General features: G+C 40.0%; 1 protein-coding gene across 1 annotated transcript in view; it reads left to right on the top strand.

Annotated features, from left to right (window-relative positions):
- The window catches only part of LOC148299993 (nephrin-like), a 212,650-nt gene extending 197,048 nt beyond the window's left edge, over positions 1 to 15,602 (top strand). Inside the window, exons 23-29 of the mRNA XM_088275413.1 lie at positions 1,327 to 1,491; positions 3,556 to 3,752; positions 6,321 to 6,462; positions 8,538 to 8,650; positions 9,379 to 9,541; positions 11,990 to 12,135; positions 13,646 to 15,602. Of these exons, the coding sequence (XP_088131539.1) occupies positions 1,327 to 1,491; positions 3,556 to 3,752; positions 6,321 to 6,462; positions 8,538 to 8,650; positions 9,379 to 9,541; positions 11,990 to 12,135; positions 13,646 to 13,936 (1,217 nt within the window). The 3' untranslated portion in view covers positions 13,937 to 15,602. The remainder of the gene's footprint in view (positions 1 to 1,326; positions 1,492 to 3,555; positions 3,753 to 6,320; positions 6,463 to 8,537; positions 8,651 to 9,378; positions 9,542 to 11,989; positions 12,136 to 13,645) is intronic.
- The last annotated feature ends 839 nt before the right edge of the window (positions 15,603 to 16,441 follow it).

The following is a 16,441-nucleotide window of genomic DNA, read 5'->3' as shown; positions in this document are numbered from 1 at the left end:
CACATTATGGGTACACTCCGTAAAACTTGATTTTATACTAAATAAAGGAATTTATTCATTGATATCCTTTAAATATAAAGGTGGATACTGACCAGAGCATTTGGTCGTAACGTAACACGTTACCATGCGAGCATTCAGGCAGTCAGTACAGCGAGCCGAGCGCTCCATCCATAGTTTCGGATGCTCGCTGTTGCTCGCCGTGAGCGATGTTACGACGTTACGTTACGACGAAATGCTCCGGTCAGTCTCCACCTTAAGAACACTACTATTCGCAAATACTGTTCTTGTATCTCCTTTGAAAATTTGACTGTCAGGTTTGTATGTCGTTATTTTTGTTAACGTGTTTCCAGTTTCTTTTAGTTAACCGAGAACGTCGGGGTCAACCAATTTGGTCACCTCGTGTGTGTGTGTGCGTTATTAACGAGAAGCCAGAAAAGGATATTTAAAGAATTCTTATAGATCGTTTATTTATATAAGCTTGTACACTACAATTACTATTGATAATTACTATAAATACTTAATCTAAACAATTAATGAGATATAAAAGTAAAAATGTGAAGATAGATACACGTCCGTTAGAACCAAGCGATGCAGGCGAATCTCGGCCTCCTCTCTTTGGTTGGTCGCTTTTGTTGATTTCGTTCGGGAATTTCCGTAGCGAATTCGTATTATTCAGCGGTGCCAACTTGGCAGTGTAGCTAGACACCTACATTCTCGTCAATAAGACGATTTCTCAGTTTGCCTTTAATAAGGTTCACGCTTGAAAAAGATTGTTGGCATGAATACGTACAGTCGAAGAGGCTTCCTGCGGATATTTGTATCTGAGCACACACTTTCCTGACCTATGACCAACCTAACCTTACTTTTCCTTATATTAATTTAACCTAACCTAACTAACCTTTCATTATTTCTTGATATATTATCATTGTTGTATGTTTTTACTTATTTTTTATTGGTGTACATATACTCATACACACTACTTGAACGTGTACTAGTATGCATTATCTGTAGTTCTGGAAACTAGTCATGTTTATATTAACATACTTTAGACGGGAAAGGTATATTTACCTTCTGCGCTGGCTTCATTTCAAAGGCAGAAAATAAGGAATTATTTTATGTTTTTATTAATGAAAAAATAACTCCTAAAATTTGAGATAATCCAGATTTGTGAACAAGTATTTGGACACACTCAAAATGTTATTGACATAAATTTAGCTAAAATTTTAAAGAATTATCGTTAATTTTATGTTTTTTTTTCTTTATTTTCTTCCCGTTAATTACCAACCCTATCCTAAATAACTCTGCCCTCCGGAACTAACATAACAGAAGCACCAGCGATAATCGGAGAGTTGAACGAAATGCCGGATAACCTGCAGGATCAAGGGAATCTCCTTAAAAATGTGATCATCGGGGTGTCAGTTGGCGCTGCAGTGCTCGTAATAATAAATGTAGCAGTGGCCTGCTTTAGGCACAAGAAAAGAGCAAAACGAGGTATACCAAATGATTCATTTCTATGGTGATTGGGTATTTATGAATTATGTAAAGTGTGTAAAAATTTTGTTTTTTCTTGTGACGCTCCACGGGATCATTATGCCAATTTCACATATCGCTCGTTCCTTTCAAGAACGTCATAAATCAAAAATCGACAATTTTCAGTTGTGCGTGTCTTCGGAATGCCCAGAAAATGTACTATATCCCAGCAAAAGAGGCATATGTTTAACTTAATATTTACCCGCTACAGGGCAGAAAATGTTGTTTTTGCATTTTGAAGAAAAGGTACTGTTTAAGTATTTTTTTAAATTTATTAAATATTTTTCAAATGGAAAAAAACCTTCAGGTTTTACCTAAAAAGATCTGTTGCACAGTAAAAAGTTTTAATGCATTGTGTTATATTTTTAAACATTAAAAACATTCTCCTGAAAAATCAAGTTTTTTGATTTATGACGTTCTTGAAAGGAGTGAGCGATATGTCTGCAGACTTTTTTCTTCTGGAACTCAACACTGAAAATTGGCAATCATATTGTCAATTTTGACTATGCTTGCAGAGTTTTTTTCTTGTGGCACTCCACGCTGAAGGCTGGCAATCATCCTGCCAATTTTCACTATGTCTGCAGAGTTTTTTTTTTGTGGCACTCCACATTGAAGGTCGGCAATCGTATTGCCAATTTTTACTGCCTGCAGAATTTTATTTTCTTGTGGCACTCCACGTTGAAATTTTGCAATCATTATGCCAATTTTCACTATGTCTGCAGAATGTTTTTTCTTGTGGCACTCCACGCTGAATCATTTTGCCAATTTTCACTTTGTCTGCAAAGTGTATTTCTTGTGGCGCTCCACGCTGAAGTTTGGCCATTATTATGGCAATTTTTACTGTCTGTTGAGTTTTTTCTTGTGGCTCTCCACATTGAAGGTTGGCAATCATCATGCCAATTTATACTATGTCTGCAGTTATTTTTCAATTTCAATTTCAATTTATTCAACAAAAAAATAATATATACATAACAAACAATATTCAAGGCGTATATATTAAAAGTAAGCAAGAAGACTTAAAGGTGTAGAAGAATCCCGCTTCGGAAAACTCCTTCGGACACATGGAACAGATCAATATCCAATGTGATATCGTTCAACATAGCGGTAGCTCTTCCTACAGGCATAACCATCGGCAGGTTGGTCCTGTGTATAGGAATGTGAAACAATCTATGTCGACGCTGTCTTAGGTAACTATCGGGAACATACAGACCAATGTTCCGGATAATTTCAGGATTATCGATCATACCGCGCAACAATGGATAAAAATGCGTAATCAAATACACATTCCTTCTAGTCTCTAAACTATTGTAGCCAAGCGTACCCTGGAGAAACCGGGTCGGGTAGAGCCAAGGATAATAGCCGTACTCTCTCATGTAGAGATACCTCAGAAACTTTTTTTGGACTTTCTCTACCATAAGAGAGTACTTAAACTCTACACTTAAGTGTAGCAATTGGCAATGTAATACCGACCTTTATGGTGGCATCATTTGCCAATTTTAACTATGGCTGCAGAGTTTTTTTCTTGTGGCACTCCACATTGAAGGCTGGCAATCATATCACCAATTTTTACTGAATTTTCGCTGAAAGCCGTATGTACTAATTAAACGGCCCCATGTAGCATGGTTTTGTGCTAATATTGAGCATGTGTATCTAGATCCACCTCCGTAGTGTAAGTCCACCTCCGTAGTGTAATGGTCAGCACGCTCAGCTACCGTTCTGGAGGTCCCGGGTTCGATTCCCAAGGGGGGTAAAAAAAAATATAAGTGATTTTTTCACTAATATTTATTTAATATTTTTATTTAATATTTTATGTAATATTTATTTACCCTGGACTGGTACCTGAAGCGGAGGGCTGATCACCTTTCCTTCATGTGTAAACGATCAAGATAACACTGCGTTTATATGACGCAGTGCCCTATGCACCATTGGGTGCGGGTAAGGTATCTAGATACACATATCTATTATTAGTACAAGAACCTTTCCTTAAGAGATGAGTGAATTAAATTGTGAATTTTGTTTGACCAGAACAAGCCGGTCAGTCTTCCAAATCGGCCACGATAGAAATGTACGCGCCTTCTTCCTATAACGACACGATGACTGGAGAGACTCTGAGCTCCGTCAGCGAGAAGTCTGAGACTTATTCCAATGAGGACGAAGGAGCTAGCGAGCACGGCGTGGACCAACAAGGCATGATGCAAGGGCATTCGACTCTCATCGGACAGGTATGTCGAAACATTAAACTAACCTGATTTATTTTCATCTCACCAATAGATGTCTCTAGTGAAGTTCTAGTGATTCAAGAACAAGGTTTCTAAATAGGTTCATATGTCGTAGTCGTTCAGGAGAAAGTGACCAAGTACCTAAACGTAAAATGTTCAGGAGGCCCTATTTAAGTCACTTTTGCTTGGCAAGAAAATACACATCAATGCAGTTAGTCATTTTTAACAAATCAATATATTATACTTGCAAGTTTAAAATCCTTTGGGATTTTTTTCAGGGCAATATTAAGCTAGTAAGATATCAAACAGTCAATGATCACGGTTTTGTAAAAAAAATGCACTTGGTCACTTTCTCCTGTATGACTACGATACATACAACTTAAATGATAAATATGAAAATGATACTTTCTGGCGTTTCTCATATCGCTCACTCCTTTCAAGAACGTCATAAATCAAAAAACTTGATTTTTCAGGAGAACGTTTTCCAAGTTTAAAAATATAATGCAATGTATTAAAAATAAATATCAAGCTACTTATTTAACTTTTTACTGTGCAACAGATCTTTTGAGATGAAACCTGAAGGTTTTTTCTCCATTTGAAAAATATTTATTATATTTAGAAAAATAATTAAACAATACCTTTTCTTCAAAATGCAAAAACAACACTTTCTGCCCTGTAGCGGGTAATTATTATGTTTTAAATATGCCGCTTTTGCTGGGATAAAGTACATTTTCTGGGCATTCCGAAAACATGCACAACTGAAAATTGACGAATTTTGATTTATGACGTTCTTGAAAGGAGTGAGCGATGTGTGTGATTACAATCCAGGACTCGGACCTCACATTCTAATATAACAGTTTCTGCTTTAAAAAAAAGCTTCTTTACATCTCACCGATAGATGTCTCTAGTGAAGTTCTAGTATTCAAGAACAAGGTTTCTAAATTGGTTTATATATATAAATTTAGAACTTCCAAGAATTTGAGTAGCGTGGTTGTCAATAATGGGTAGAATTGGTGAATGTTACACGTGTGTAAAGTGATCACTTAAATCAGCCTATGGCGGTCGTCAGCCCCGTAAATGCCCAGGCTTCCATATTCTTCGTCATCTTTGATGAGATGTCAAAAAATAACTGGCCTAACATGCTTAGCATAATTTGTGATATGTAAGCTTCTCTCTATGGGCTCGCTAGTTAGGGGTTGGAATTGAAACACTTTGAATTGAATTTATAGTATTTATTCACATATTCAATATAAATTATAAAAGAAAACACATGTTTTTTATCTTCTTCTTGGTGTAGGCCTTGCGGCCTGTTTTTAAGAGGGATTAGCCTCCTGCGACGTCGATTCCCAGCTATCGACCCATCTCTTTGGTGGTCTGCCCGGCGGTCGTCTACCATGGGGTTGGCCGTACAGTGCGATGTGGGGGAGTCTGGATGGCTCCATTCTCCTCACATGCGCATACCATTGTCTCCTTCGCTGCCTTCCCCACCTGACGGCATCTTTGATCTCGCGTATTTCCCTGATCCTGGCATTTCTTATTATCTCGAAGGCTCTTGCCTGTTATGCTTCTTAGAATCTTCATTTCTGACACTCTAAGCGCGTTTTTTTGTGGCAGCGGTGTCTGCTCTACTTTGTATTCCATACGTCATGATGGGTCGGACACAAGTTTTGTAGATCTTGATTTTGCTGCCGATTCAATTCAATTTTTCAATTCAATTCAATTTATTCAACAAAAAAATAATATACACATAACAAACAATATTCAAGGTGTATATATTAAAAGTAAGCAAGAAGACTTAAAGGTGTAGAAGAATCCCGCTCCTGAAAACTCCTTCGGACACATGGAACAGATCAATATCCAATGTGATATTGTTCAACATAGCGGTAGCTCTTCCTACAGGCATAACCATCGGCAGGTTGGTCCTATGTATAGGAATGTGAAACAATCTATGCCGACGCTGTCTTAGGTAACTATCGGGAACATACAGACCAATGCTCCGGATAATTTCAGGATTATCGATCATACCGCGCAACAATCGATAAAAACGCGTAATCAAATACACATTCCTTCTAGTCTCTAAACTATTGTAGCCAAGCATACCCTGGAGAAACTGGGTCGGGTAGAGCCAAGGATAATAGCCGTACTCTCTCATGTAGAGATACCTCAAAAACTTCTTTCGCACTTTCTCTACCATAAGAGAGTACTTAAGCTCGTGTGGCCCCCAAATCATGGAGCCACTCTCGAGTCTACTTCGCACCAAGGAGTTATAAAGAGTTCTCAGCACGCGGGTATTTTCGAAAACCCTGGCAGTAAGCAGAACAAATCCTACCATTTTCAATGCATTACCGCTGACTGCCTCTATGTGATCGTGAAATGTCATCCCAGGGTTTTTCCATATAGCATTTTCTAGGCATCCTGAGATTCCGGTCTGTTTTGCAAATATGCCTTCTTCAGCTCTTCATACATCGAACAGCCCGTGTCCTCATACAACATATTTGCGGCGTGTTATGAATAAATAAATATAAAAAAACTACTTTCCACGGTTTGTGATGTGTATTTTATATGTTCCAGGGTGTCAGCACGTACCTGACGGACGGAGAAGTGCTGGGATTGGCTCCGCCCCCTCTGGAGTATGCACCCCCGCGCTACCAGGAGGCCCACAACACCCTTCCTCATCCGCGACACGCCCACAACACCCTCAACAGAAACTCAAGTAAGTCTTAGTATACAACACACTGGCTATGGTGAAGTTTGTTAAAGAAATGTGATTTGACGGAGGCCGTCAAACCATGACTTTTTTTGGAGTTACTATGCTAGAAATACTGCGATTACTTCAGCTCAAACCCTTATCTGCACCCGATGGTGCATAGGGCACTGCATCATATAAATGCAGAGTTATCTTGATTGTTAACACATGAAGAAAAGGTGATCATCTCTCTACTTCAGTTATAATAACAGTCAATGTTTAGTTTGTGCAAATAAGAATGCAACATTGTACTGTTTAGATTGTACATATAAGAATGCAACATTGAACTGTTTAATTTGTGCAAATAAGAATGCAACATTGTACTGTTTAGTATGTGCGCATATAAGAATGGAACATTGTATTGTTTGGTTTGTGCATATAAGAATGGAACATTGTATTGTTTGGTTTGTGCATATAAGAATGGAACATTGTATTGTTAGAGTGAAAGTTGCATCCAACAACGAAACATTGTATTGTTTAGTTTGTGCATATAAGAATGGAACATTTTATTGTTTAGTTTGTGCATATAAGAATGGAACATTCTATTGTTACAGTGAAAGTCGCATCCAACAACGAAACATTGTATTGTTTAGTTTGTGCATATAAGAATGGAACTTTTATTGTTTTTTGGTTGCTTATAAGAATGGAACATTCTATTGTTACAGTGAAAGTCGCATCCAACAACGAAACATTGTATTGTTTAGTTTGTGCATATAAGAATGGAACATTCTATTGTTACAGTGAAAGTCGCATCCAACAACGAAACATTGTATTGTTTAGTTTGTGCATATAAGAATGGAACTTTTATTGTTTATTTGGTTGCTTATAAGAATGGAACATTCTATTGTTACAGTGAAAGTCGCATCCAACAACGAAACATTGTATTGTTTAGTTTGTGCATATAAGAATGGAACTTTTATTGTTTATTTGGTTGCTTATAAGAATGGAACATTCTATTGTTACAGTGAAAGTCGCATCCAACAACGAAACATTGTATTGTTTAGTTTGTGCATATAAGAATGGAACATTCTATTGTTACAGTGAAAGTCGCATCCAACAACGAAACATTGTATTGTTTAGTTTGTGCATATAAGAATGGAACATTTTATTGTTTAGTTTGTGCATATAAGAATGGAACATTCTATTGTTACAGTGAAAGTCGCATCCAACAACGAAACATTGATGTTTCACAATGTTGAAACAAAATTACGGTGTTTGAAAATGATGCGGAATGCATCGAAACACGTGTCACAGTAGATTTTAAGAAATAGTGGTATTTACTAAGTAAAACATTAATTAAAAATGAAACATTGCTTTGTTTAGTTTGTGCATATAAGAATGGAACATTCTATTGTTACAGTGAAAGTCGCATCCAACAACGAAACATTGTATTGTTTAGTTTGTGCATATAAGAATGGAACATTCTATTGTTACAGTGAAAGTCGCATCCAACAACGAAACATTGTATTGTTTAGTTTGTGCATATAAGAATGGAACATTCTATTGTTACAGTGAAAGTCGCATCCAACAACGAAACATTGTATTGTTTAGTTTGTGCATATAAGAATGGAACTTTTATTGTTTATTTGGTTGCTTATAAGAATGGAACATTTTATTGTTACAGTGAAAGTTGCAAACAAGAACGAAACATTGTATTGTTTAGTTTGTGCATATAAGAATGGAACATTTTATTGTTACAGTGAAAGTTGCATACAACAACGAAACATTGTATTGTTTAGTTTGTGCATATAAGAATGGAACATTCTATTGTTGTTACAGTGAAAGTTGCATACAACAACGAAACATTGTATTGTTTAGTTTGTGCATATAAGAATGGAACATTCTATTGTTACAGTGAAAGTTGCATACAACAACGAAACATTGTATTGTTTAGTTTGTGCATATAAGAATAGAACATTGTATGTTTAGTTTGTACATATAAGAATGGAACATTGTATTGTTACAGTGAAAGTTGCATACAAGAATGAAACATTGTACTGTTTAGTGTGTGCATATATGAATGGATCATTGTATTGTTACAGTGAAAGTAGCATACAACAATGCGCCCAGCCCGATGCCCCCTCCGGATGGATCCTACTACAACATGTGCTCCGAGAGGTATCTCTCCTACCCACCGGTTCTGCAGCAACACCCTGTGAGTAAAATGCTTCATCTATGGTTGTTTTGAATTGAATTGACCAAGTTTGAGTCAAGTTTTTATTTAATATTATTAAAAAAAAATCTTCTTCTGCTTCGAGTAGTAGGCCTGTTTTTAGAGGGATTAGCCTTCTGCGATGTCAGTTCCCAGCTTTCGATCCATCTCTTTGGTGGTCTGCCTTGGGATTGGCCGTGTAGTGCAATGTGGGGAAGTGTGGATGGTCCCACTCTCCTCACATGCGCGTACCATTATTGTTTGAATTATTAATATCGCTCACTCCTTTCAACAACGTCATATTTCAAAAATCGTCAATTTTCACTTGTGTATGTTTTTGGAATGCCCAGAAAACGCACTACATCCCAGCAAAAGCGGCATATTTTTAACTCAATATTCACCCGCTACAGGGCAGAAAGGGTTGTTTTTGCATTTTGAAGCTATTGTTTATTTACTAAATATTTTTCAAATGGAGAAAAAACATTCAGGTTTTACCTTAAAAGATTTGTTGCACAGTAGCAAGAGTTCAATAAGTGGCTTGATATTTAATAAATTTGATAAAATAACGATCTCTTGAAAAATCAAGTATTTTGATATACGACGTTGTTGAAAGGAGTGAGCGATATATTTAAAATTTGTCCATGGGGAGTGAATGCCATGCCAGAAGGTATCATTACACTTTTGATTGCATGACTCTAATTTACTCATGGCTATTTTTTTTCTCTCTCCAGGGTATGATCAGTCGAGTGCCTACTCCTCCTCAGCAGTATGGCCATCCTCCAATCCCGAGCCTGCCCCCCGTGATGCCGGCCGCTAGCAACCCCAACCTTATGGCTGCGTACCAAGGAGGCTCCCCCCCGCCTAACTACATGATCAACCACCACGATAGGCAAGGTAGGACCTAACGCAACCTAACCGTTTTTTTTTTTTTTTTTTTTTTTGCGTAGGGGGAGAAAATCTTCATAGACACCTGGCAGCCCGTACTGCCAGGTAGTGCCAGATTCTTACTGGCTAAAAACTCCCCCCTCTCGCAGTGGCCTATGCACCCAGCGGATCTCTGATATGAATATACTTCGCTGGGTTGCCGGTCTGTGAGATATTCTCCCTCGCCTCTTTCGACTTGGGCACTATGGTCTGCCCGGCCCGGTCAGTGACAGACGTCCCTAAAGCTGTCTACTACCGACCACCGACCTAATCACACCTACGCAACGGAGGCCACCTAGTGCGCCTCGCCTGTGTCACCGGGCTGCGGGAGTCCGCCTGTGCCCGCATGGGCGCGGCGAGGATGGAGGCGCCTCGCGGACTTCTCCCAGCTGGACCAGGAGGGCGCGTTCTGGAGCATGGAGGGGACTATCTCCATTGGGAGAATTCGAATCCCACCGAGAGACTCTTCCAGCTCCCTACTGAGCGGGTCCCAGGAGGGGCACTCAAATATAGTGTGCTCCGCCGAGTCCTCGCCAGAGTCGCAGTGGTGGCACGCAGCTCATTCCTCCTTGCCTATCCTGTTCAGGTAGGCTCCAAAACAGCCGTGCTCCGTCAGCAGCTGAGTCAGGTGATAGCTGAGGCATCCGTGCGTCCTCCCTACTCACATATACTGAGGTTGCCTATCAGCCTCCGCGTCCACCTTCCCTTCGCCGCCGAGTCCCACCGCTCCTACCAGCGAGTTATCGTGGTAACCCGCGCGGTCGCCTTCTGCTCCTCCCTGTCTGCCTCCACCTGCTTTGTAAGGGTATTTACCACGTCCCCCTTCTCAACGCCCTCATTTAGATCGCGGATGACAGCCGTCAAGGTGAGGACTGCGCGGCGCACGTTTACACCCTCCCCGGCAATCTCCGCGATCGCCTTCTCCAGGCCTTCAATAGCACCCCTTCGGGCTTCCAAGAGAAGATTTTCTGTCCTGGTGCGCCTCACGGTCTTCACCTGTGGTGCATCGGGAGCTGTCATCGCTTTGCCATTCTTCGTCAGATCTCGGCGTAGGAGGTGGCGCCCGTCGCCTTGACGATGAGCGCCTCTCCCCGTCTTGGCCTTGCGCCTTCCCTCGGGCTGGGGCCCTGCCCTTTCTTCTGTCTGTTCTCTGTGTGTTAATCTGTGTTCCGGTTGGAGTGGGCAGGGGGGCATCGCTAGGAGCAGGGGGAGGGGTGTGCGTCCTCTCGCTCTTCCCTTTTTTCTTCTTCTTTCTTAGCTTCTCGGCTTGCTTAATAGCGGGTGCGACCACTCCAGCCACGCTTGACTGGGGGAACGCCGCTGTGGCCGCAGCAGCTCTACCTTGGGGGCTAGAGAGTGCATTGATCTCTTCAACCCTCTCAGGTTCCTCTCAGGGAGATCCCTAGAGAGGCTATCCCCTCTTTTACCGGGATATGGACGTTTCGCTGTCCCTTGGCTTACTCCCTTATCTTAAAACTACCTTGCCCAGATAGCGGGTGAGGATCTTCTTCAGCCTTGTGTATCTTCCTGTAACAGGGGATACGGCTGGGGCCAGGTCGGCCACCCTCTCTGCACTGCGCTTGCAGGCTGACGATGCCCGGGAGCCCGGTACTGGGTGTCCAACACCCGGTACCTTAACTCTAGATGCGTGATTCGACATACATCATGGAGTGTGTCTGTTCTTAGTGGCCGCTGCAGCGGCAACAAGCCCCCCTACCACGACAAGGTGACAGACACAGGGGGGAGCCTAACCTAACCTAACCTGACATAGTTTTGGAATCTATGCTTTCATCTTCAGGTCTAAATATAAATAAACAAATATAGTTTATATTTAGAACTGAAGATGGAAGCATAGCGTCCGAAACTAGTCATTATATTAAAATGAAGATAATTTCATTAATTGATTCTGCAGTCACTTTCTGGTAAAATCTATCCATTTTCAATCAATGTTTTACTTAGTTAATACCACTGTTTCTTAAAATCTACTGTGACACGTGTTTCGATGCATTCCGCATCATTACGGTGTTTCAAAATGATGCGGAATGCATCGAAACACGTGTCACAGTAGATTTTAAGGAACAGTGGTATTTACTAAGTAAACCTTTAATTGAAAAAAAATAATATACCGTAGAACGGGGCTACTTGAACTTTGATGTGTTACTTGAGCTCAGTACAAAAAAAATATTTAAATCTGTATTTGGTCTACAATAATGAATGTATCAACATGATTCATTGTTTCCCTGACAGGTGATACTTATTGTCACGATACATTCATTATTGTAGACCAAATACAGATTTAAATCTCTTTTTTGTACTGGGCTCAAGTAACACATCAAAGTTCAAGTAGCCCCGTTCTACGGTACTGTTTCTTTTGGGGTAAATTGAATAGTGGGTAATTATCTCTTTGTACCTTGACAGTTCCTACTCCGAACTACATTGACCGGCCGTCCGGAGGTACCCTGAGGAGGCAGCGCGGCGACAAGATGGTGGTCCACACCCAGAATCCCGGCATGCCCAACACTGTACCTCCCGATGTCACTGTTCTGCACGGTAACTGCAATCAGGTACACTTGAAAATATTTCTTTTAATTACAATATACATATATTATTATATTATTACTGTCCGCCTCCGTAGTGTAATAGCCAGCACGCTGGGCTACCGTTCTGGAGGTCCCAGGTTCGATTCCCAGGGGGGGTCAAATAAATATAAGTGATTTTTTCCCTCTAATATTTATTAAATATTTATTACCTTGGACTGGTACCGGAAGCGGAAGGCTAATCACCTTTCCTTCGTGTGTTAATGATCAAGATAATAATGTGTTTATATGATGCAGTGCCCTATGCACCATTGGGTTGCGCATAAGGGTTATAAGTAAGTAAGTAATAGAAGGGAGAAAAATTTATGCCTTCAAAATGTGGTGTTGAAGGCGCACGCTCCGAATTCCATGGACAGCTAGACGCACCTATGAGTCCATTCGCCAGGAACTACGCTTGGATGGCTTGACTCTGGCCAATGTCTGTACCCAACGGATTCTCCTGTCCTTTGGACACATTGCGCGTGGCAACGAGGATAGCCTGGAACGACTAGTTGGGATTGGTAGCTTGGAGGGGAAGAGAGGGAGAAGAAGAGCCCCACGCTATGGACGGATCACGTTAAGGCGGCAGGCACCTCGGTGGTTGGAGCGCTACATACAGCGCAGTCAAGGGATAACTGGAGAAGAGTCATTGCTTTCACTCGCTCATTGTCATGCGCGACGTGTCCAAAGAACTGGAGAATCCGTCATGTACAGACATTGGCCAGAGTCAAGCCATCCAAGTGTAGTTCCTGGCGAATGGTGTCGTTGGTGCGTCTAGCCGTTCATGGAATTTGGAGTATGCGCCTTCAACACCACATAACAACTATAATGTATGCACATAATTATCAAATCCCGTCGCCAGCAGTCAGCATGCTTAAAAAAACCCTTACCCGCACCCCAATAGTGCATAGGGCACTGCATCATATAAACGCAGTGTTATTTTGATCATCATGAAGGAAAGATGATCAGCCCTCCACTTCAGATACCAGTGCAGGGTAATATTGAATAAATACTTAAGTGAAAAAATCACCTTTATTTATTTGATCCCCCCCCTGGGAATCAAACCCGGGACCTGCAGAACGTTGGCCGAGTGTGCTGACCACTACACTACGGAGGCGGACAGAGGAAGCTTAAAAAATACCCATCTGAAATGCGCTGAAGTGGTATTATACAAAGTAATTGATGATTTTGTCCACCTCCGTCGTGTAATGGTCAGCTACCGTGCTGGAGGTCCCGGGTTCGATTCCCAGGGGGGGTGAAAATAAATATTAGTGATTTTACACTGTAATATTTATTTAATATTACCCTGGACTGGTTCCTGAAGCGCAAGAGTGATCACCTTGCCTTCATGTAAGTAATGATCAAGATTACACTGCGTCAATTCGATGCAGTGCCCTATGCACCATTGGGTGTGGATAGGGGTTATATAAGTAAGTAAGTAAATGATGAACGATAAGGAGAGTGTTAGTTGTATAACTGTTATCGTCTTGCTTTACAGAACCATCCGCGCTCTCCGCCGCCCTGCATAAACCAGCCGCAGTCCATTCTGAAGGACCCGACGCGCCACCTGCACAAGCAGCACTCCAGCCCTCTCAACAGCAGCCCCGTCAACACGAGCCAGATCCTCACGGTCCAGAACCTGGCCGCGAGCGACTCCCTGCACCAGCCCGCCTACGGCACCATCAAGCGCGAGAACAAGACCGCCAACAAGATGGCCGCCGCGGGCGACGCCATGATGAACAGCTCTGCCAACAGCATGAGGGGGGAGATCGACACCAACGCCGTGTAAACGCGCCGCGATTCCAATGACATTCTTCAAATGTGGAGGTCTCACCAAAACGTTACATTTCCATTATAAATGTTTTTTTTTCAAATGTGGAGGTTTTCCAAAAAAGGTCTCACCAAAACGTCACATTTCGATTATAAATGATTTTAAGTAATTTTTTGTATGAGCCTAAATGAATCCCTAACATTTTTCAAACTCTTATCCACACCCCAATGGTGCATAGGGCACTTCAGTAATCGCGGATTCTAAGCTTGTAAAATTAAGCATTTTGGTGCGATTTAATGATTTCATATTGGTTTAACACAGGATTGGTCACCTTTTGTCGCAACTTCAATTAAGATTTCAATAAAATGCAGTAAATAGAACACATTTGCATTTTTTTAACTGTGCAATATTGGAAATGTAACTTTTCGGTGTGGACCTCCACACATGTGTAAGTTAAGATAAAAGATCTCTCACGTATATGACTATGTGTGTGTGCTTTGATTCAATCAAGTTAGACTTAATTTGAACGATTATAGACAACGATTTTACGACTGCGACGGTTTTGAGCATCGTCGATCGGCGTCCAATATCGCAGACAATACAAACAACAAAATCATTGTAATTTTAAAACCGCAACGAAAAGCTGTGCACACAACATTTTGAGTATGCCAAAATACTTGGTCACAAATCTAGGTTTCTCCCCTTAGGAGCTATTTTCATACAAATAAAAGCGTACAAAGAAAAAAACTACATTTTTAAAAAAATACCTCTTTTAATGTTCAAATGGATAACATTTTAAATGTGCCCAAATACTTGGTCAAATTATAAGCTGCATTGAAATTTAAAATCATGTTTTCGGGCGTTTCCCAGTATGTAAAATAATCCGGTCAGGATTTTGCATACATCCAAATAAAACGGTCTCTGCTGAATAAAAGATTACTCAATCCAATCATAGATGGCTGTTTTGAACTCAAATATGGGACGTCACGAGATTGAACACATATACGTATGGCTTCCAAAATTTAAGTAGTGTGGTTGTCAATCATGGGTAGATTGGTGAATGTTACACTTGTGTAAAGTGATCACACTTAACCAGCCTACGACAGGTCAAAAACTCTGTAAAAAAAAAAAACAGGTCATAGACTCCATTTTCTTCTTCAAAGGAAATTTTCGTGTTACGATAATTGTCTTTATTTTTGACATCTCATCAAAGATGAAGAAGAATATGGAAGTCTGGGCATTTACGGGGTTGACGACCGTCATAGGCTGGTTTAAGTGATCACTTTACACATGTGTAACGTTCACCAATTCTACCCATTATTGACTACCACACTACTCAAATTCTTGGAAGTTCTATATATATGAACCAGTATCGAAACATTGTTCTTGAATCACTAGAACTTCACTAGAGACATCTATTGGTGAGATGAAAAGAAGCTTTTTACTAAGCAGAAACTCTTATATTAGTATGTGAGATCCGAATCTTGGATTATAATCACATACATGAGAAACGCCAGAAAACATCATTTTCATTTTTATTATTTTAGCCTATAATTTGACCAGATAAATTATTTACAACATTTTGAGTGTGTCCAAATACTTGTTCACAAATCAGATTTGTTTGGTTTTAAAATCACTATAAATATTTTATTATAACTTAATTATAATGTTTACCGGTTTCGAAGCTAACCGCTTCTTTATCAAGACTTATTAATCTGTCTTGATAAAGAAGCGGTTAGCTTCGAAACCGGTAAACATTATAATTAAGTTATAATAAAATATTTACAGTGATTTTAAAACAAAGTTACATTTTAATTATAGTATTTTTTTCATGTAAAAAAGTGTTTGCGATATTGGATACCAAATGACGCTACGGTGTAAACGTATTCCAAGTGTTTCAATGTAAGATTCCGTGTTTCCGTTATTAATTGTGATACATGATCAAATCTAATTGATGTGGTGTTTATATTAATACTTCCTTTATTGTAATATATATATACATATATGGTAATATAACTAACTGTAATGGTGTTTGCATGATACTGAACGTACCTAAAGTGATGTGGGTACAAACGTGTTAGGCTGTAAGGTTTTTCGAATTCCTAAGACTTACCGTTTATCGTTAAGAATTGCGTTTTAAATGGGCCGTTTGTGACAAGTTGATTTGACTACGGATGGCTAAGAAATATTTGGTGCTTTATGAAAATTCTTTTTGAAAGACGTTTGATTCTGTCCCTTGAGTATATAGTCTTGTAAAATCTCATTGTAATTTTTTTCCGTAGCTGTAAAAACGTATTTTTAATTGTGTAAAAAAGAGAACATGATTGTGACTGATTTGAAACGTTTATTTCAAGGTCTGATCTTCCGCGGTCTGATTGGCGGCGGACGCTTTCGTTTAGCGATGAATTAGGTGATTTGTTCAATAGATAAGCGTGATTTTATCAGTAAATTACATGATATGTTGAATATATTACATGATTTGAAGAATAAATTACTGTTTTGTCCAATAAATTACATGATTCG

Source organism: Brachycentrus maculatus, unplaced genomic scaffold (genome assembly GCF_059751285.1).
Source record: "Brachycentrus maculatus isolate JH-2025_06_01 unplaced genomic scaffold, ASM5975128v1 h1tg000863l, whole genome shotgun sequence".
Lineage (NCBI taxonomy): Eukaryota > Metazoa > Arthropoda > Insecta > Trichoptera > Brachycentridae > Brachycentrus > Brachycentrus maculatus.
This window is presented reverse-complemented; position numbering and strand designations above follow the sequence as displayed.